Here is a 17,797-nt window from a genome sequence, read left to right on the forward strand (position 1 = left end):
TGGGATGGCTGAGGCTGGACAAGGTTGGGATGAAGCAGAACTCGGCTAGGATCGTCAGTCGAATCATTCAACAGCAGCACGAGAGTTTGGAGATCATCGCACTCAGTCGCAATGAGCTAACCGGAGATTTCCTCGAAACCGTTCGTGGTGAGCTGAGTCAGTGCAGACGCCTAGAGCAGCTGTACCTGGACGACGACTGCCTCTCGTCGGGAGCTCTGCCAGTGCTTGCGTCCCTACTGCCCAGTCTGCCCAAGCTCTCCGCGCTCAGAATGGCGAGGAATGATTTCCGAGATGCTGACGATGAAGCAAAGCCGTTCGCCACCGCTGTCGAGAGCTGCTCGTCTCTGAAGGAGCTGCGGATGCCTGAAATAGCTCTAGTGTCTCCACGGCTGCGTGAGGCTCTAAGGGCCATGGCCAGAGATGATCTGAAAGTGCAGTATATGCGATTTCGCTACTACGACGAAGTGGAGAATGGCGAAGAAGAAGACGAGTACGACGATGAAGGAGATAGCGAGAGTGAGGAATGAGGAGGTGAGAGAATAAACACAGACGGATTTTTGTTCTGATGAAGAAAGCTTCGTGTTTGGTCTATTGCTTCCTCCTAGCATACAATCCGTCTGTGTATGTTCTTTGGAGTGCACGTGCGTATGTGTGTACATTCGTGGTAGCGCTTCTGCGGGTGCGTGTTTATACATGCATGTCTGTGTATATACGTGAGCGTGTGCGTGTGTGTGTGTGTGTGTATGTGTGTTTGTACGTTTGTGTTTCGACTGGACATTCCTTCCTTTTTTCAGTCAATTGGAATATTCACTGCGTTGACCTTTGACCTTTAGACTTTGGACCCTGTGATTGGATGTTTTCCTTTCTTCATTTTTTTCGATTATTGTGGACTGTCGCTGAGAGAATTTACATGATTGAACTATTCGTTTTTGCTGATGTGGTTTTAGTTGATATGTGTGATCATTTCTTTGAATGTACATGTACATATACATTGTATGTCTGTTTGTATGTTTGGAGATTGTTTAGTGAATTTTGTTTAAATGTTTCTTGTATAGAGTGAGTAGAAATGAGAGAATAGAAAACACCGATGAAAATGATCATTGATAACTAATATTCATAGCATCATCACCTTGCCACTCACATAGTTCATACTTGTGCATAGTGCAATGTCTTTACTGATCGCAGGTTTCTTGGCAAGTCTTTGCATCTAGAATACTGGTGTAATTTTTTTTGCAATTCAATACTTCCACCTTCTGTGAGAATAGTACTCTATGATGAGAGTTCTTCAAGTACCGGTATCCCTGTGTGTGTGTGTGTGCGCGCGCACGCACGTGTGTGTATTCGTGTGTGTATGTGTGTGTGTATTTGTATTATGAGCTTGTCTGTCTCTGTGTGTGTGTCTGTGTTTGTGTGTGTCTGTGCATTTGTCTGTTCCTATACATGTGTGTATGTATTCACCCATGTGTCTGTTTGTATGCATGTACGCACACGTGCTTTTCTGCTCACACGATTGAGATTGAGCGTATTCACTCTAACACATGACTTCACATGCCCTTGAGCACACTAGCTCAAAACCTAGTGTTCTCAAGGGCATGTATTTTTACTATGATGATAGTCATGTCTGAGTCCACAAGTCTGTAAGCTTCACCATTATGTTAGTACACACAAGCTGGAGTGCACACGTTAATAAGAAGATACATCAAAAAGTCAACACACTAATGAGTACAAATGTGAATGAGTGTACATGTGCATGAGCAAGCTAATATGGGAGTGGACAAGTGCGTTTGTGATCATGGGTGGGTGCATTCACTTCCAGGAAGCTTCCATAATTATAAGAACGTGATCCATATAAAAACCGCTCTGTGAGCGGTTCTGAAAAACGTTTACTGGTGCAGCCCCGTCGTAAAACTAATGAAATTAGAACTGGCCCATTATCCCCCCAATGTAAAATGATCCACCTTAATAGGAGAGGACGGGACCCGAACGCACCAGTAGCACGAGGTCGGGAGGGCACAGGATCACAGCAATACCATAGGGTTACATCACCACTACATGTATATATGGATTATTTCAGTTCTTTTTCCGTTCCCTGGCCCACCCCAGCCCCAGCCGTGAGGATAAGCAACACGTTCAACCACTATATGTTTCCCTGGAAACGATTGTAGAGCGGTCGCACCATGGACCACTGTACGTTCCCGTGGAACCGGTCAGTTTTAGTGTGGGTATCGTTATGGTCTCCAGCCTCAACTCGGTCCCGTCGCAATGGCACATTGGACTGCGGTGGTCAAACAGCCTGCTGTCCGCACCTGCGCTTGGGCTTGCGCAGTGCGTGGCACTGGCACGGCTCACCTGAGCAGCAACTTATGCTGCCCGACTGCGCATACACTCACGCACACACTCGTACACCCCTCATAATAAGACGCCCACCCAAGTATGCAGGATGGTAACTGGGCATTCCCACCAGGGTGGTATGTGACCACCCCACCGCCATTCAACACACACACACACACACACACACACACACACACACACACACACACACACACACACACACACCCCACACACACAGGAAAACACTGACACACACATAGAAAGAAACGCGAACCAATGTACGTACGCACAGACACACACACATGAAGAGGCAAACGGACAAACGGAAACACAACAGTACGCATTGTTGTAGAAAGGGGTGCATAAGCGCACACATGCACATCGCGGCAACCGTACGCCGCACCGTGGCCCGAGCATGTGCCCACATCTCTGTCGTCAGTGACGGGGCCTTCACGTACATCTTGCATTTTACACACGGTTTTCTACATAACATAACTCTCGATACAACATAATTTTTGCGTGGTCCTAGAGATTATGTTATTATGGAGAGTAGAACTATTATTATTAGGCCACCTAGAATTAATTCGTTGTTTCGGGTCACTTTACTGATCCGTACCAGGGGCGTTCGGTCGGGTTTATTTTTTATTTTATTTTTTATTTTGGTTTCCTGCCATGTATATGTGCATACAATCATGTACAGTGTGCATAGAGAATAGCTTTTGTCCATCAAGCCAGTCGATCAAATCATGGCTGTAGACGATCCAGCACAGTCATTGTCCCATCAGACCCAGGTCCCCTCCAGGACCAGACCTTGGCCTCGCTGGCAAACGAGTCTGAGGAGCAGCTCTCGCCTTGAAAACGGCTGTCAAAGAGCAACGCGGTGGCGGAGCTGGTGCTGTTTCAGGACCGATTGCGGATCGAAGATACATGTACTTGTAATAATAGAAGACAACATCGTCACCAAGCGCTGCATCCTGTCATTTTATTTGGCTGCTTCTGAGCTGAGGTCGATGTCTGGACTGCTATTATTACCAATATTAGGCGCGTGTGTACAGTCATGTACATGTACGTACAATCATAGTCTAGTCATGTACATTTGCATGCACTATAAATAAATACATTTTCCGGTCGGGTGAGAAAAGACGGTCGGTCGGGTGACCCGAAACAACGAATTAATTCTGGATGGCCTTATAGATATTTGGAACACCACCTGTTCTTCAAGTTAGTCCTGTTTTTCTCTGGGCTCAGCGCACACATGCATGCATGCACACGCACACACATACACACACACGGGCGCGCACGCACGCACACGCACACACACACACACACACACAGTACTCACTTGTGTATGCCGAGTTTCACCAACAGTCGTCTACAAAAGAGGAGGATGTAGGAATTTCCGATACCAGGCTTCCAAGTGCAGTTTTCAGCCCGCTCCAACGCCAAGTCCATGCACGGCAAACCGACAAGTTCCGCTATGACAGCTGAGAAGCAGTTACTCAAACTCAACCCGACATCCTGCACACGACTGGATAAGACGCGTCTTCCAGCTAGCTTGCTACCGGCACGCCGAGCTTGACGCTCCTCAAAGAAAAAGACAAACGATTTGCGGTATGCTGGAGCGGAGGCGAAGCCGAACCTGGTCGGGCGGAAATGGCGTTCCGTCGTAGAGATCCTCACCGCTTGTACTACTACTACTAGTACTAGTACGGGCACAGGTATAAGTCCACCCCATATGCTCATGTCGTGCCATCCAGCACGCAGCTGCAACAGGTCTTCAAAGTACAATGTCTGTACTCTGCGACGATGTACGGATATGGGGAGATGGGTGATGGACATGCCCGCACGTGTACCTGTGTAGAGTCTACGGCGGTATACGCGGTAGAATCTACGTGTACGTGTATGACGGATTGTTTGCTGTTGCTGTGTTGGCAGGTCTACTGCATGCAGCCGGTATGCGATATGACCAGGCGCTGTTCCGGTTTTCAGCGTTTTTGTTGCGTGCTCGAACCATGCCTCCTCAGACAGTCATGCTAGTCAGCTAGTCAGTGCTCTCCGAGGATCCGCGTCTACCATGGTCTGCGCTCGCCACGAACCAGGAAAGCCGGGTCATAGGACTCAACACGAGCTGTTGACTGTATTGCGTGTGAGTGAGCGACATGGAGAAAGCTCCAGTAGCTGTTACTTGCAGCAGTCTATCGTAGTATCGTAGTATCGGTCTTTAGGAAACCGGTGGGAAAGGTACAAGTCGACCCCATCGTCGGATGTCGAAGGCGGCGACGTCTTTATTCAAGAGCATCGTTTCTCTACTCCGACCGTGAGACGCGGACCAGGAGCCATACTCTATCATCATGGCTTGGATTTGGTTCCGTACGTGGCGTCTGAAGTATGCGCTCCTGCGTTCCACTGTGACGTCACTGACGTGTGAGCTTCCTCCCAGGTACAGTACTCGATGTGCATTGAATATTCGGGAGATCACCAATCAGTTTCCTGTCTTCATCGCTATCGAGGCTTAGATCCGTTGACTAAGTCCAGGGCCTAGGGGGTCTGCTCACTGAAACAGTATCACTTGGGACCAAGTCCAGGGTCTGCTCACTGAAACAGTACCGCTTGGGACCAAGTCCAGGGTGTGTTCAGTGTTCAATGAAATAATAATTATGCTGTCACAATATTATTATTGTGACCATGTTCAGGGCTGCTCACTGAAACAGTATCGTTCGGGCACTACTACTAGTGCCAAGTACTGTATTCGTAGTCGCGCTTGTTTTCGCGTGATTTTCTTCATTTATCTTTTCACTTGAGCTACATTGTAGGCACGAGTACTGCTTGCACCCATAGTCAAATACTATAATTATTGACCATAGGTCTGTGGGAAACACCCTAGTAAAATAAAAGTAATAATAATAATAATAATTAGAGCATCGCTAGCTACAAGCGAGGGTCCCTGGTTCGAGTCCTGGTGGTGACAGTCAATTTTTTCTTCAGACTTTTCCCGTTTGTCTCTTTCCCTCAAACTAGTGAAAATAATAATTATTATTATTATTACTTGCATGTACGCGTTGGAGTCAACCATGCAAGCATGATCCACAACTTCGCTTATGCTGAACATGATAAACAGGACTATGACAGGGGAAAGAAATTGAGCTAGAACGATGATACAATGATATAATTATCATATACAATGTAGCTCATGGGTATTGAAGATATGTCATTTATGAATATGTCTTTAATTATGTCATTGAATATTGCAGCCTGAGTGATAATAATAGTGCTATTTCCTGAGTTTGACTGTTTCAGGACCTGTCGGAATATCACGATGCACAGATCTTCATGCATAGATCTCGCCATGCGGGTCGGTCATGGGCAATGGCTCGCAGGCTCTGCAGAGCGTCTAAGTTCCCGAGCAATCCGGCATTGGCTTGGCGCAGATCTCCCACCAATGCCTGCGGCAGGGTCGTCCGCGGTCTACCCCTCCAGCATTTCTGTTGCTGATTGGCGAAGTACGCGAACATAGCCATAACAGCTGGAGATTCATCTGCCATCCGCAGGATGTGGCCAAACAGCCTCCAGCGTGATCTCTTGACCATGACACTCAAGGGTTCAGCTTCGCATCTGGCATAGAGAGCATCATTCGGTATTATTTGTGGCCATTTCACACCGATGAGTGACCTTAGCTGACGGCGGTGGAAGGAATCCAGGCGGGACAGAACGGTCACACTGACCCCCCACGTACCCGAGTTGTACGTCAGTACTGGAACAATAAAAGTGCTGTACAGCCGCAGACGCAACTTCTCGCTGATGTGCTGATGCCTCTTCCAGAGGCTCCATAGGGACTGAAATGCTGCAGTCGCCAGCTGTTTTCGTCGCATAATATCCTCTTCGTCGCCCAGCAGCGAACCCAGCTTGCGCGTTGTCCTCCACTCTTCATCGATCCTGTCCGCACTTCTGAAGATGTCCGTATACTCAGTTTTGTCCCGGTTCATGATCAGGGACCACTGTGGTAGCACCGTGCTGGCAGTCGCCTCCACGTCCGCCAGCCAGGACTTTGAGGTGCTGACAAAGTCTGCATCATCCGCATATACAAGTTCGAGCGGCAGACCGTTGTCGCTGAGAGGTCTTGCTGGCACCTCTTGCCTTAGTTGTCGGAGCGCAGCCTCCAGGTAAACCGTGAAGAGAACGGGGGAAAGGCAATCCCCCTGTGGCGTCCCCTTCGTTGTAGCAAATGATTCCGACTGGCACCTCCCAAGCTGAACACGAAGTCTGGTGTTAGAGATCAAGACCCTGATCAAGCGAACGTCATCGTCACTCAGAAACGCCTCCAGAACAGTCAGCAAGGTGTCTCGCTTCATCGTGTCAAAAGCCTTCGACAGATCAATGCCCAACAGGTGAACGGTGCTGTGGTAGCGCTGGGTCTTTGCCACAAGCCATCGATGCGCCCATACCACATCCGCGGTGGATCGGCCAGGGCGGAAGCCGCTGTGCGTCTGGGCTAGGTACTGGTCAACCTTGGGTCTGACTCGAGCTAAAGTGAGGAGTGACAGGGTCTTCCGCAGCGTGTTGAGAAGAACTATCGGACGTAAATTTGATGGTAATAATAATAATAATTAACATGCTACCAGGGAGTCGTATATACACACAAAAATACGACTCCCCGCACACCCCTAAACTCTTACATGATTGTACCAATCTTCACAAGAGAGATTGGAAGCTTTGTCACAACTCTGAGTTTCAGTATTACTACATTGCACGCGTACGATCAGCCAATCTACAATCTACCTGTATCTGAGAACAACAACCTGTGACGTCATCATATACATAATGTACATACAGCATGAACGTGTACGTACATATACGTTGACAGTAATACTACGAATACTGTAAATCATGAATATGTAACGAACAAGTAAATCTAACGAGTTAACGAGCAAAGATTTGTCGTTATTTTAAAATTCGTTACCAAAATTTGTATGATTTGGGCCTCGCACGATTGAAATCGATCATTTCACATTATGGCATGCAGCGCGTGTTCAACGGATCGTAACTCGGGCAATTCTCAACGGAATTCAACAATCGAAAGATCAAGATGATAGCAGAGACGCTCAGCAGTCGGCTCGAACAACTCCGAAGTCTCTCAGATGAATTTTGACGAAGCGGCAGGAGATCGAAAATTTGAGGTTTTTTACGCTCTGATGCTGGATAAATTTCATTTTCTTTATTCTCCTGACATCGAGGTATACTGTGCATGTGATGGACAACAATGAATGTCCTTGACGAGAATTCCTAGTATTATTGCATCTCTCTGAGAAAATCGTTAACTTTGCGGGTCGTTAAGATAATGATTTACAGTACTAGTAGTGGTCACTGTCAAGTGTCAACCCTCACAAGGCATAATAGAAATGGTCACGTGACTTGCAGGCTCTACGGGACAGTGTTAGTATTGACCTGCACCGCGGGTCCTGAGAGCTGCTAGTCACTCGTTTTATACTCTGTCATGTTATACTTGCAGTGGGGAATATTGCCAGCCTTCTCTCTATGCTTCTGATGCACTCTCAGCTACTGGTACTTGACATATTCATGTATTTTAGTGAGAATCAGTATACACCGCTTGAAGTATGGGTAATTCTCAGAAAGTCCCGTGGGAAGTTGTACACTGACATTTCAGTCAAATTGAAACACTCCAATGACTTGAGCTGAAAAGTGCACCTTGCCACGTACCGGAGATTGAAGGAAAGCAGAGACTCTCTATTACTGGTCAATTGCTCTACTGATAAGCAATAGGCGATACATAACCTTCAAAGTCCTATCAACCAAATGTTTGAAGACTACCGCACAGACAGATTGTGTGGACTCTGCCCAGAGTGACGCACTTTTCGTCCAGAAGGACACCCAGATATCATAATGTGCTGCACCATACACTGCTGTAATGTACGTGTCAGGAATTCTGTCAGAGTGAGTTAGAGTCGCGTGCGTGCAGTGAACAACGTGCGTTGACAAACCATAATGATCCAATGCACACCGTCTAGTAATGTCTTTACCGCCGTCCGTCAACTGTTCTCGACTTGTACAGGTAGTAGAGGGGATTTCCCCTATCCGAACACCTGACATGAACTGTATGTCTACTACACTGTGTAGTACTGGCAGTCCTGGGTGAGAAGAGCAAGGAGTCATACGCGCAGGTTATCTCCTTGCTGCGCTGTCGCCTTGAGTTTGCCCTGGTGCGTTGCGGTGCCATGTGCCTGCGTGGCTCAAGGAACATATTCGCTCCTGCCCTGCCTGAGTCCTAGGCTCGGGCGGATTATGCTCGCGAAATCATGGAATTATGCTATCATGGATTCTCGCATTATGCTCGCAAAATCCTCATAATATTATGCTTTCGCACGTGCGGATACATATTCACTTTGTTGTACTTATGGAGCCTCAAAGTTCGGAAAATTGTGCTTTTATCGTACTTGCAATTGGCCATAAGTACAACAAAATGTTACAGGAGTATCCCCATACCAAGGTGTCCCTGCATGCTAGAGATCAACATGGAAAAGAGAAAACATTACTTCTTCTCACTATTCATTGGTTGACTTCTTTTCAAAAGATTTTTTCTTGTCAAATTAGTTTGAGTTACCTTTGAAAAATATCATGTGCAACTGTCTTTGTGATTGCCATACTCGTCCAACCGATGTCACCCTCACCCTGCGAATAATCAGGTCATCTCTCCCGTAGCTCCACCTCTCCTTCCATCATGACCAAACATCAACAGTTACTATACCTCTTCAAGTTAAAAAATAATTATTATTAGAGCGGCAGAAAAATTGGCAGAATTCAGTACTTTTTCTGGTAAGTTTCATGCATGTTTGGTATGTGGATAAAGAAATGGAGCAGAATTCGAGGAATTGCCCGCCATACGGTTTGTATGGTTCTGCCAATTTCACTGCTTTTCGAGCAGAATCTGCCACCTTTTCGAGCATTATCCGCACACCCTACGTCATGGTACAAACCTCACACAATGAAGTCTAGACAACAATTTATAGCAATATCGAGTGAAATCATGAAACATCTCAATAGTCTATAAAGTGTTAGAAAGCGTACATGGCAGGAAAAGAGCTACTGTAGTAGCTGCATCCCCTGTACTACAGTCCATTCAGAAAAAGATGGACTTCTAGCTTTTGGCCATAAATACTTCCTCACTGTTCCCCAAACATTACTACTAACAGCACACTTAATCCATTAGCTCAGCCTTTTTACCCGCTTTCACAGCCAACCGCAGGATCACAGCCTATAATGTGCATCAATGCCAGGTCCATTAAGAACAAGACTGCCGAGCTGGCTCACATTTGTTCCACAGTTAAACCCCTCATTGTTTGCATAACGGAAACATGGCTCTCTCCACAGTCGTCTTTCACGGTCCCTGGATATGACTGTTTTCGCCGAGATCGTCCGCCAGATGAAAACAGGTCAGCTACCGATGCCACCCCTGCATATGGCGGCGTCTGTATCATGGTACGGTCTGGGATGTTTCCAAAGGTCACCCATCGATCTGACCTCAGTATCCCTCTCCTGGAAGCCACATGGGTGGAAATAGCCCTGTCATCTGCTAACATACATTTCCCAGAGGCGCCTCATGTGAAGAAGTTGGTTATTGGTGCAGTATATCGACCCCCAGCCCTTACTCCATCAAGTATCAACACCTTCTGCAATTCCCTCCAGCACTGTCTAAGTACTCTTAAGAACCGAACAACATCTATCATGTTGATGGGAGACTTTAATGCTAAGTCATGTCATTGGCATGGAACTACCACGGATGCCGCTGGTCGCCAGCTTCACAGTCTATTCGGCATGTTCTCTCTCACGCAGCTCGTAAATTTTCCAACACATGAGTCATTGTCTGGCATGGGGGCAGCTCTCGACCTAGTTGTCACTGATATACCGGATTCTATATCCTGCCTCCGTGCTACAGCACCACTTGGTCAATCCGATCATTCTATCGTGGTTGGCCACATCCGTACTGTACCCTGCCCAGAAATGCCCACATACCGTTCTCGTGATGCCCGCTCGACTCCCCTGGATGTCCCTGATTTTAGTGTATTTTCTTTGGATTCTCTAGACAGCAACACTGTCGCGAGTATGAATACTGCCATGTCCCACATACATTGGCCAGCAGCTTTGAGCCTGGAGAGGCGCGACCCTGACATATCTGTGGACAACTTTTACTCTATCTTCCATAACATCTGTGCAAGATTTCTGCCCAGGCAGAAGCCGCCGGCTGTCAAGCGTATCCATATGAACCCCCCCTGGCTGACCAGTACCCTCCGACATCAAATAAAGAAAAAACGAGATTCGTATAGTGTTTACCGAAAGTTTCCCTCGGCTGACAACTTCGCTATTTACAGACGAGAGCGAAACGTTACTCGCAATATGTCTCGAACTGCCCATCGACTGTACATCTCATCCCTAAGTGCATCCACGGCAAGACCCGCATCACCAAGTTTATTCCAGTTTGTCCGGAAGCTTCGATCTCCCCAAGGCAACAGCAGAACGACTGTAACTCAGCTCTCAGTCGCTGGTACTCTATATTCTGACCCTGTGGATGTGGCAGATGCTTTGAACGAACAGTTTATTGGTTTTGGAACACAAGATGATCCTTCATGGAATGTGCCAGACTTCAAGCCACCCGACGCCCCATCACGTGGAAGAACTACACCTACGTTGCAAGATGTCACCACCACGCCTTCTGCTGTGGCAAAGCAAATCCGCAACCTTAAGACCCGAAAGGCTGCGGGAGCGGACGGTATTTCTCATGAACTCCTGAAACTATTTTGTTCCAGTATTGCATACCCTCTCAGCCTCATCTTTAACCTCACTTTTGCAACTGGTGCTTTCCCTGCTATTTGGAAACACGCAATTGTAACTCCGGTCTTTAAGAACAAGGGAAGTAAGCTCGATGCATCGAATTACCGCCCGATTTCGTTATTGTCAACAATCTCCAAGCTGTGTGAACGTATTATGTACAACCACTTATACACTTACCTGTCTCCTGTTCTACATCCGTCCCAGTCTGGATTCCGAAAAGGCGACTCTACGTCCTGGCAGCTTCTCAGACTTGTTCAATCGATGTCTTCTGTTCGTGAGAACGGCCATTACAGCATGCTATGTTTCTTTGATCTAAGCAAGGCCTTCGACACCGTATGGACACGCGGGCTCCTATACAAGCTGTCGCGCCATGGAATCCATGGTACTTGCTTCACGTGGCTCAGTACTTACCTGACGGGCAGACAGCAAAGGGTGCGTGTCGGCTCTGCTCTGTCTGCCAAAGGGCATGTACGGTCTGGAGTTCCTCAGGGATCAATCCTGGGGCCTCTCCTCTTCCTTATGTATGTAAACGATCTGGCAGAAATGGATCACACATCACTATATGCTGATGATACAGCACTACTTGTGACAGCACCCACTCTCCCCGAGGCTAGTGCCAAGTTACAGTCTAACATAGATGGCGTTATTCATTGGATGGAAAAATGGAAATTGCAACCCAACTCTTCGAAAACTGCTGTAATGTGTATCCCCCCCAGTTGTTCCTGTGACCTATCTTCATTAGTAACCAGTCCCTTCACCTTTCCAGGCACCACAACCCCGCTCTGCATCGTTGAAAAACACAAGCATCTTGGCGTCATTATTGACCAACACTTAACCTGGAAATCCCAGATCGAAAATTTAGACAGCCGTGTTAGCTCAGTAATGGGATTTCTCTCATCACACATCACCCACCTGCACACCGACTGTCGCCATGTTATCTACACATCTTACATTCTGCCTATTTTTGATTACTGCTGCATAATTTGGGCTGGCATTTCTAAAACACTGATTGCTCGACTCGAAGTTATGCATAGGCGTCTTTTGAAAATATTATTTCGGCTTCCTCGCCTGACTCCAAGCGCAGACTTATACCGCCTTGCTTCTGCTGTGCCGCTCTCGGTCCGCGTGCGTTTTTTGGCATGCCAGACAATTCATAAAATTAAGCTGGGCATTGCTCCTCTTCATGCTCTCTCCTGCCTAAGCTGGTTTGCTCAATCTCAAGACATGCGCACCAGAAACTCTCTCCGCTTCCCTATTGCGCGGTCTGCCTCTATGCAAACATCTCCTCTCTTCCTTGCTTACCGCCATTGGTCTCTCCTCCCACAACATCTAAAATCCTGCCAATGTTACAATACATTCACACAGCTACTGCAGAATGCAACATACTAGTTGATATCCAGCCCTGCCCTAGCTTCTTTTGCTTTTCAGTTCCCCTTTCATTCTTTTTCTTTCCCCCCCTCTAGCTGTATTACCGCCATGGCTGGCTATCGCCCACATCACCATTTCATTGGCTAGTGCCACGTGATTGTGAATAAATAATAATAATAATAATAATAATAATGGGTCAAACTTTGAGTTTTTTTAGAATTTTTTTCTGCAATCCCCTATGGAATCCTCTTCCAATTATGTTTCTGAAGTTTTTTTCTCCAAAAAGCAAGCCATAACAAGAATAGGATTTCGGCCAGGTTTTGCCCCCAAAGCATTGAATTGGGAAAAACCGTAAAAATCCAGGCCGTTTGACCCCGTCTGCAACAGTGCATTGTGCGGTTCGAACCCCAGTTCAGGTACCCTTTTTGGACCCTTTTTCAAATTTCAAATTTCGCAGCACTGCACTGTGTACGATGAAATCACGAAAAATCGCCAAATACGGGAGCTCGCCAGAGCCAGGGCCCATTTTTTTATGAATGGACTGTACACTGTGTTGATAAGTAGGAATACAGCTGCTGCTAGCTTCGCACTATCGTACCACATGTAGTAGAGTGTTTTACGTGCATACTCTGCTATATACATGTATACATGTATAATTGTATTCAAATCTGTGGACAGCAACTGTTTCGAGCTCCTCAGCACAGCTCAGAGGACCGAAGCGCAGCTCTTCGCAATGAAATACGTTTCCGTGAAGCAAAGCATTTTTATAAAGAGCTGCAAACCCCGCCAGGAGTGCTCGAAATGCTCCAAGAGCAGTGAGCGTTGCACAAGGCGAGCGGCTAGGGTTCGCGCTAAGGTAAGAGTGCTCATCCTAACGACATTGCTGACTGCTAGGGAGCATAATGTATATTTTCATTGCTATCAGGTTCGGCCTCATTTTCTCTGTGCTGCGCTGATGAGTCCACAAAGAACGAAACAGTATGCTGTCGGCAGATTGAGTATCTATAATGTATATGTACACACACATACATGACTGTATCGGTGTACGTAACACTGTAGATTAGCACCAGCTCAGGGACAGTAGCTTGTGTAGAATTATCTACATTAGTGTTGTTCCAAATGTCGCACGTTCTGACCTTACAGAAAACTGGCAATAACGCAACAGTGATCTGTTTTTTGGTCCTTGTCTTCCCAAGGAACCTCTTGTTGCTGTTGTAGGGAGTGGCCGTGGTAGACCACAGAGCGTAAGGATAGTCCTGGTGAAGTGGACGTAGAATCCTGTCTTCCTTAGTCTAAGTAATTCGAGGTTAGAAGAAAATGATTATATTAGAGAAGTGGTAAATTAGAAGTCGTAGATGAACTTTGTATTGTTTAGTAAAACACTATTAGCTGATATACAACAGCAGGCAAAGATGAAGCAAGTTACAAAGAATGAGGTGAGAAACGTAATGTAGACAGCCACCGTGTCACCAGATATACTGTGATTGAACATAGTAATCTGGTCTGATATGACAAACACATGCAGTGTGAAACTAGAGTATAGTCACGTGATACCTGTGTACTGTATGTAATGTATGATGCGTGTTTTGAACAGGTAGAGCTGAGCAATGACACGGATCATACTGGCTACAGGTCTGTCTGGTGTTGAAGAACTGCACGTTCAGGGTCCGTGACTCCATTAGACCCTTCTAATTATGTTCATACAGAACTGTCTATACAGTTGAGTCACCATGTGCATAAGGGTATTCTGCAGCTGGTAAAATTCTAGTCTATTCATTCTTCGACGGACGACGGTACTGCATGTCTGTAGCCTAGTGTAGGGTGTTCCATAAGTAGTTGGTAACTGAGCACCCTGGAAAGCAAAGCAACCCCTCCGTACCGTAGCTGATGTGAGCTGGAGTCGCGTGCATTCCCATGGTAGATAGCAGCCTGGTTGGAGTCGTTGGACAGCCGATCAGGCGACTAGACTGAGCGCTAGAACTTCAGGGCTTGCGCCGCGGCCATGGCTGACAGCACCTGACAGTCCCAGAGTGAGCTGTACTCGCGGTGCTGAGAGGCGGGCTCACGGCACTGCATGTCTACTGATGTTGCTCAGTGCAGATCACCTCCTTGTCAGTCCCGAAGTGAGCTGTACTCCCAGTACAGAGAGGCGGGCTCACGCCCTGCATGTCTACTGATGTTGCTCAGTTGCTATAAACAGTGTAAAAATTCAAGATCCGGAAAACAACTGAACACAATCACCATACCACGAGATAGTAAAAAAATACAATATTCCCTAGAAACTGCGCAGCAGTAATTTACAACAGTAGCTACTGCTGCTGCTACTGCTTATCCACGAACCACTGTGTAAGGTGTAGTGTGAGTTTGAGTTGGCTGTCTAATGTCTGCTGCTGGTCAGTCATGACAGGTGCATTCTGTAAATGACAACAGAGACGCCATTGTGACGCCAGAGACTGTCAATGGCCCAAGACATCAGCACTGAAGACAGGACAAACACCTGGTCACACACACACACAATGCACTACAGTACACAGTGTTGTAGAGTGTTGTAGTATAGAACAGCACAGTTACAGTAGCAAGGGAAAAACAAACTATTCCCTGTCTCCCACACACTCATACAGTAGAATAGTAGCTACTGCTGCTACTGCTGCTGCTGTTGTTCTTGCCAGTGTGTGTACAGTGAAGTGTAGGGGTAGGTATGATTGTACGTACCATACCATTATACGCATGTGCAAGAGAAAATCTCTGAACAGTAAGTGAGTATTGAAAGAGTGTGGCTACAGCTACCTGTAGCTGATCTCTCTAGCTTGCTCTACTAGTAACTGTTGCCTGTTCTAGTGTAGCTATTGATTTTCCAACTGTGCATCTGCAGCATGGGGGCCCTAGCAAGCTCACTTCCTGCTCCAGTGAAGAAATACCATGACCGTCTGTGTGCTGCTTACAGCAATGTGCAGTTCTGCATTGAGGAGACCAATGTAGAGAAAGAACGAATCTTGCAAATGGACGAGCTTTATGCTGATCTCCATGTAGTGTCGAAACAGAAGTTAAACACGAGGATGCGTGAAGCAGAGAGACTTGGCACAACTGCGGGCAATGAGCAGCTGGCTCATTCATTTGCGTCTGAAGCTAGGAAGCTGCGCAAGATGAAACTTGCCGAAATCCTCACTGTCAAGAAAGCCATGCGAAAACGCATGCGCGGGAACACGTTCCGCACCATTGCTTTCTCATCAGCTGGAGCAGGCAAAACCATGCTCTTCACCAAGAAGGGTCCGTATGAATGGGCAAGAGGGCATATCTGGCCAAACATCGCTGTCCTGCGTGCACTGGAGCTGCGCTTGGCAGAAGTGCGCAATATCACAAGCATTGCTGAGCTGCTGGATTTGCAGAATTACGGCATCACAACAGAAGGTGAGCAGGCTAAGGTCATTGATTTTGTTTGCAATCATCCTGAGTCTGTTTGTATCATTCTCGACGGCCTCGACGAGATAAAGCTCGCCGACTGCAGCAAGTTCATGATCGACGTCATCCGTGGCAAAGAATTGCCGGGAATCAACCTGATCATCACGTCACGCCACTCAGCAGAAGCAATGAAGCTGACACAAAGCCGCGAGATAGTCTTCCATCGTCGTCTGGAACTGCTGGGTTTTGAGAAGCAGGGTTTGGAGCACTACATTCGCAATGTACTGTCTCCAGACGATGCAGCCAAGTTGCTAGCAGAGCTTCGCACCAACCCGCAGCTGGCCACAATGATGCGCACTCCGTTTTTCGCCCATGCAACCTGCAGCCTCTACCGACACAACCATCGTCTGCCAAACACGCCATCTGCAATCTTCAACTCGCTGATCCTTCATATACTGAGCCAGCGGAAATCAAAGCCAGCGCATGATGATGAGCAATACACCGATTGGGACGATGTTCCCGATGACGTCCAGGAAAATCTACACGATCTCTCTCGGTTCGCTTTCAACATGCTCATCCGACGGAAAGTCGTCTTCACCGATGCCGATTTCAAAATGTTTTCACTGTCATCGGCAGCTCGCACACTCGGCATGCTCATCGCCTGCGACACGGCATCACCACAGTCCAGGGCTCAGTGGCGTTTCAGCCACCTAGCACTTCAGGAAGCTCTAGCATCTCGCTACATCGCTAGCCACAGTCCGAGTGCAGCTGACGTTGCCTGGCTTGTGCAGCGCCTTGGAGCATTCACAGGCAGCCTCAACATGTTTTGGCGCTTACTGGCCACTGAGCTGGACAGTGAGTCCGTCAATGTGTTGATTGAAGCCATTGGAAATCCGCAGTCCAAATCGTCTACTCAGCCACAGGATACCACTCAGCATTCCACAGGAGCAGAGGGGCACAACGTCACGTGTTTTCTCTTCACAACACAAGACCACATCATGAAATGGGCCGACCACGTTTCCTCCTTTCTCTCCCTGGACGAAGCAGAGCATCTTGCAGAAGAATTGCTGGCTGGCAGGATCGACCTGGCGTCTGCTTCGGAAGTGGTCCGCCGCAAGATTGACCCAGCCGTCACCAAAATCACCTGCCAGGTTTTCGTTCGTTCATTGCTAACCACCTGGACGGATCGCGTCCTGAGTGCCAGTTCACAAATTCTGCACGACTGGCTGGCCAACGAGGCACAAGGATCGGCCATTCGATGCTTCACCGTCACTCCCAAGTGCAGGCTACCTCCAGTTCCTCCATCCGACGAAGCAGCCCAGCCATCCGCAGCCCAGGACAGCGTCAGTGAAGCGGAACGAAAGCAACGAATCATCTACGCCTTCCGGATCTTCTCGGAGCATGTCAACGCCAAGCAAAGCAGCATCGAAGACATCCCGAGCATGCAAGCCATCATCAAGCAGTACGGAGTAGATTTCGCCGAGGTTCCACTGACACCCTCCGACTGCCAGGCCATCAACGCAGTCATTATTCACCACCACCAGTTCATCACCCGCATCAGCCTGCTCAACTGTGGTATAGGTGATATCGGGTACGCATGCATGGCTGATGGCATGGCTCTACTACGCAATCTTACGTACATCGACCTGCGAGCGAACAACCTAACAGATCGTCACACGGCCCATATCGCAGCGTGTATCGCATCCAACACGTCAACACTGCGAGTACTCTACACAGACCTGAACCTGTTCAGCAGCAATGCTATGGCCACCGTCCACAGCAACACACACCGCTGTACGCGACTGCGGGGAGTGACTCTTGGAGGTCAACAGTGCACCGATCCAGCAGTCAACCTTGA

General features: G+C 47.6%; 1 protein-coding gene across 1 annotated transcript; it reads right to left on the reverse strand.

Moving 5' to 3' along the window:
• Positions 1–1,655: 1,655 nt before the first annotated feature.
• On the reverse strand, positions 1,656–6,680 carry LOC135826837 (uncharacterized). Its single transcript, XM_065339441.1, has 2 exons — positions 6,065–6,680; positions 1,656–1,669 (listed from the first exon to the last, which is right to left on the reverse strand). The coding sequence occupies exons 1-2, from the start codon at positions 6,678–6,680 to the stop codon at positions 1,656–1,658; spliced, it is 630 nt and encodes a 209-aa protein (XP_065195513.1).
• Between the last annotated feature and the right edge of the window lie 11,117 nt (positions 6,681–17,797).

The sequence above is a fragment of the Sycon ciliatum genome, chromosome 10 (genome assembly GCF_964019385.1).
Source record: "Sycon ciliatum chromosome 10, ocSycCili1.1, whole genome shotgun sequence".
NCBI lineage: Eukaryota > Metazoa > Porifera > Calcarea > Leucosolenida > Sycettidae > Sycon > Sycon ciliatum.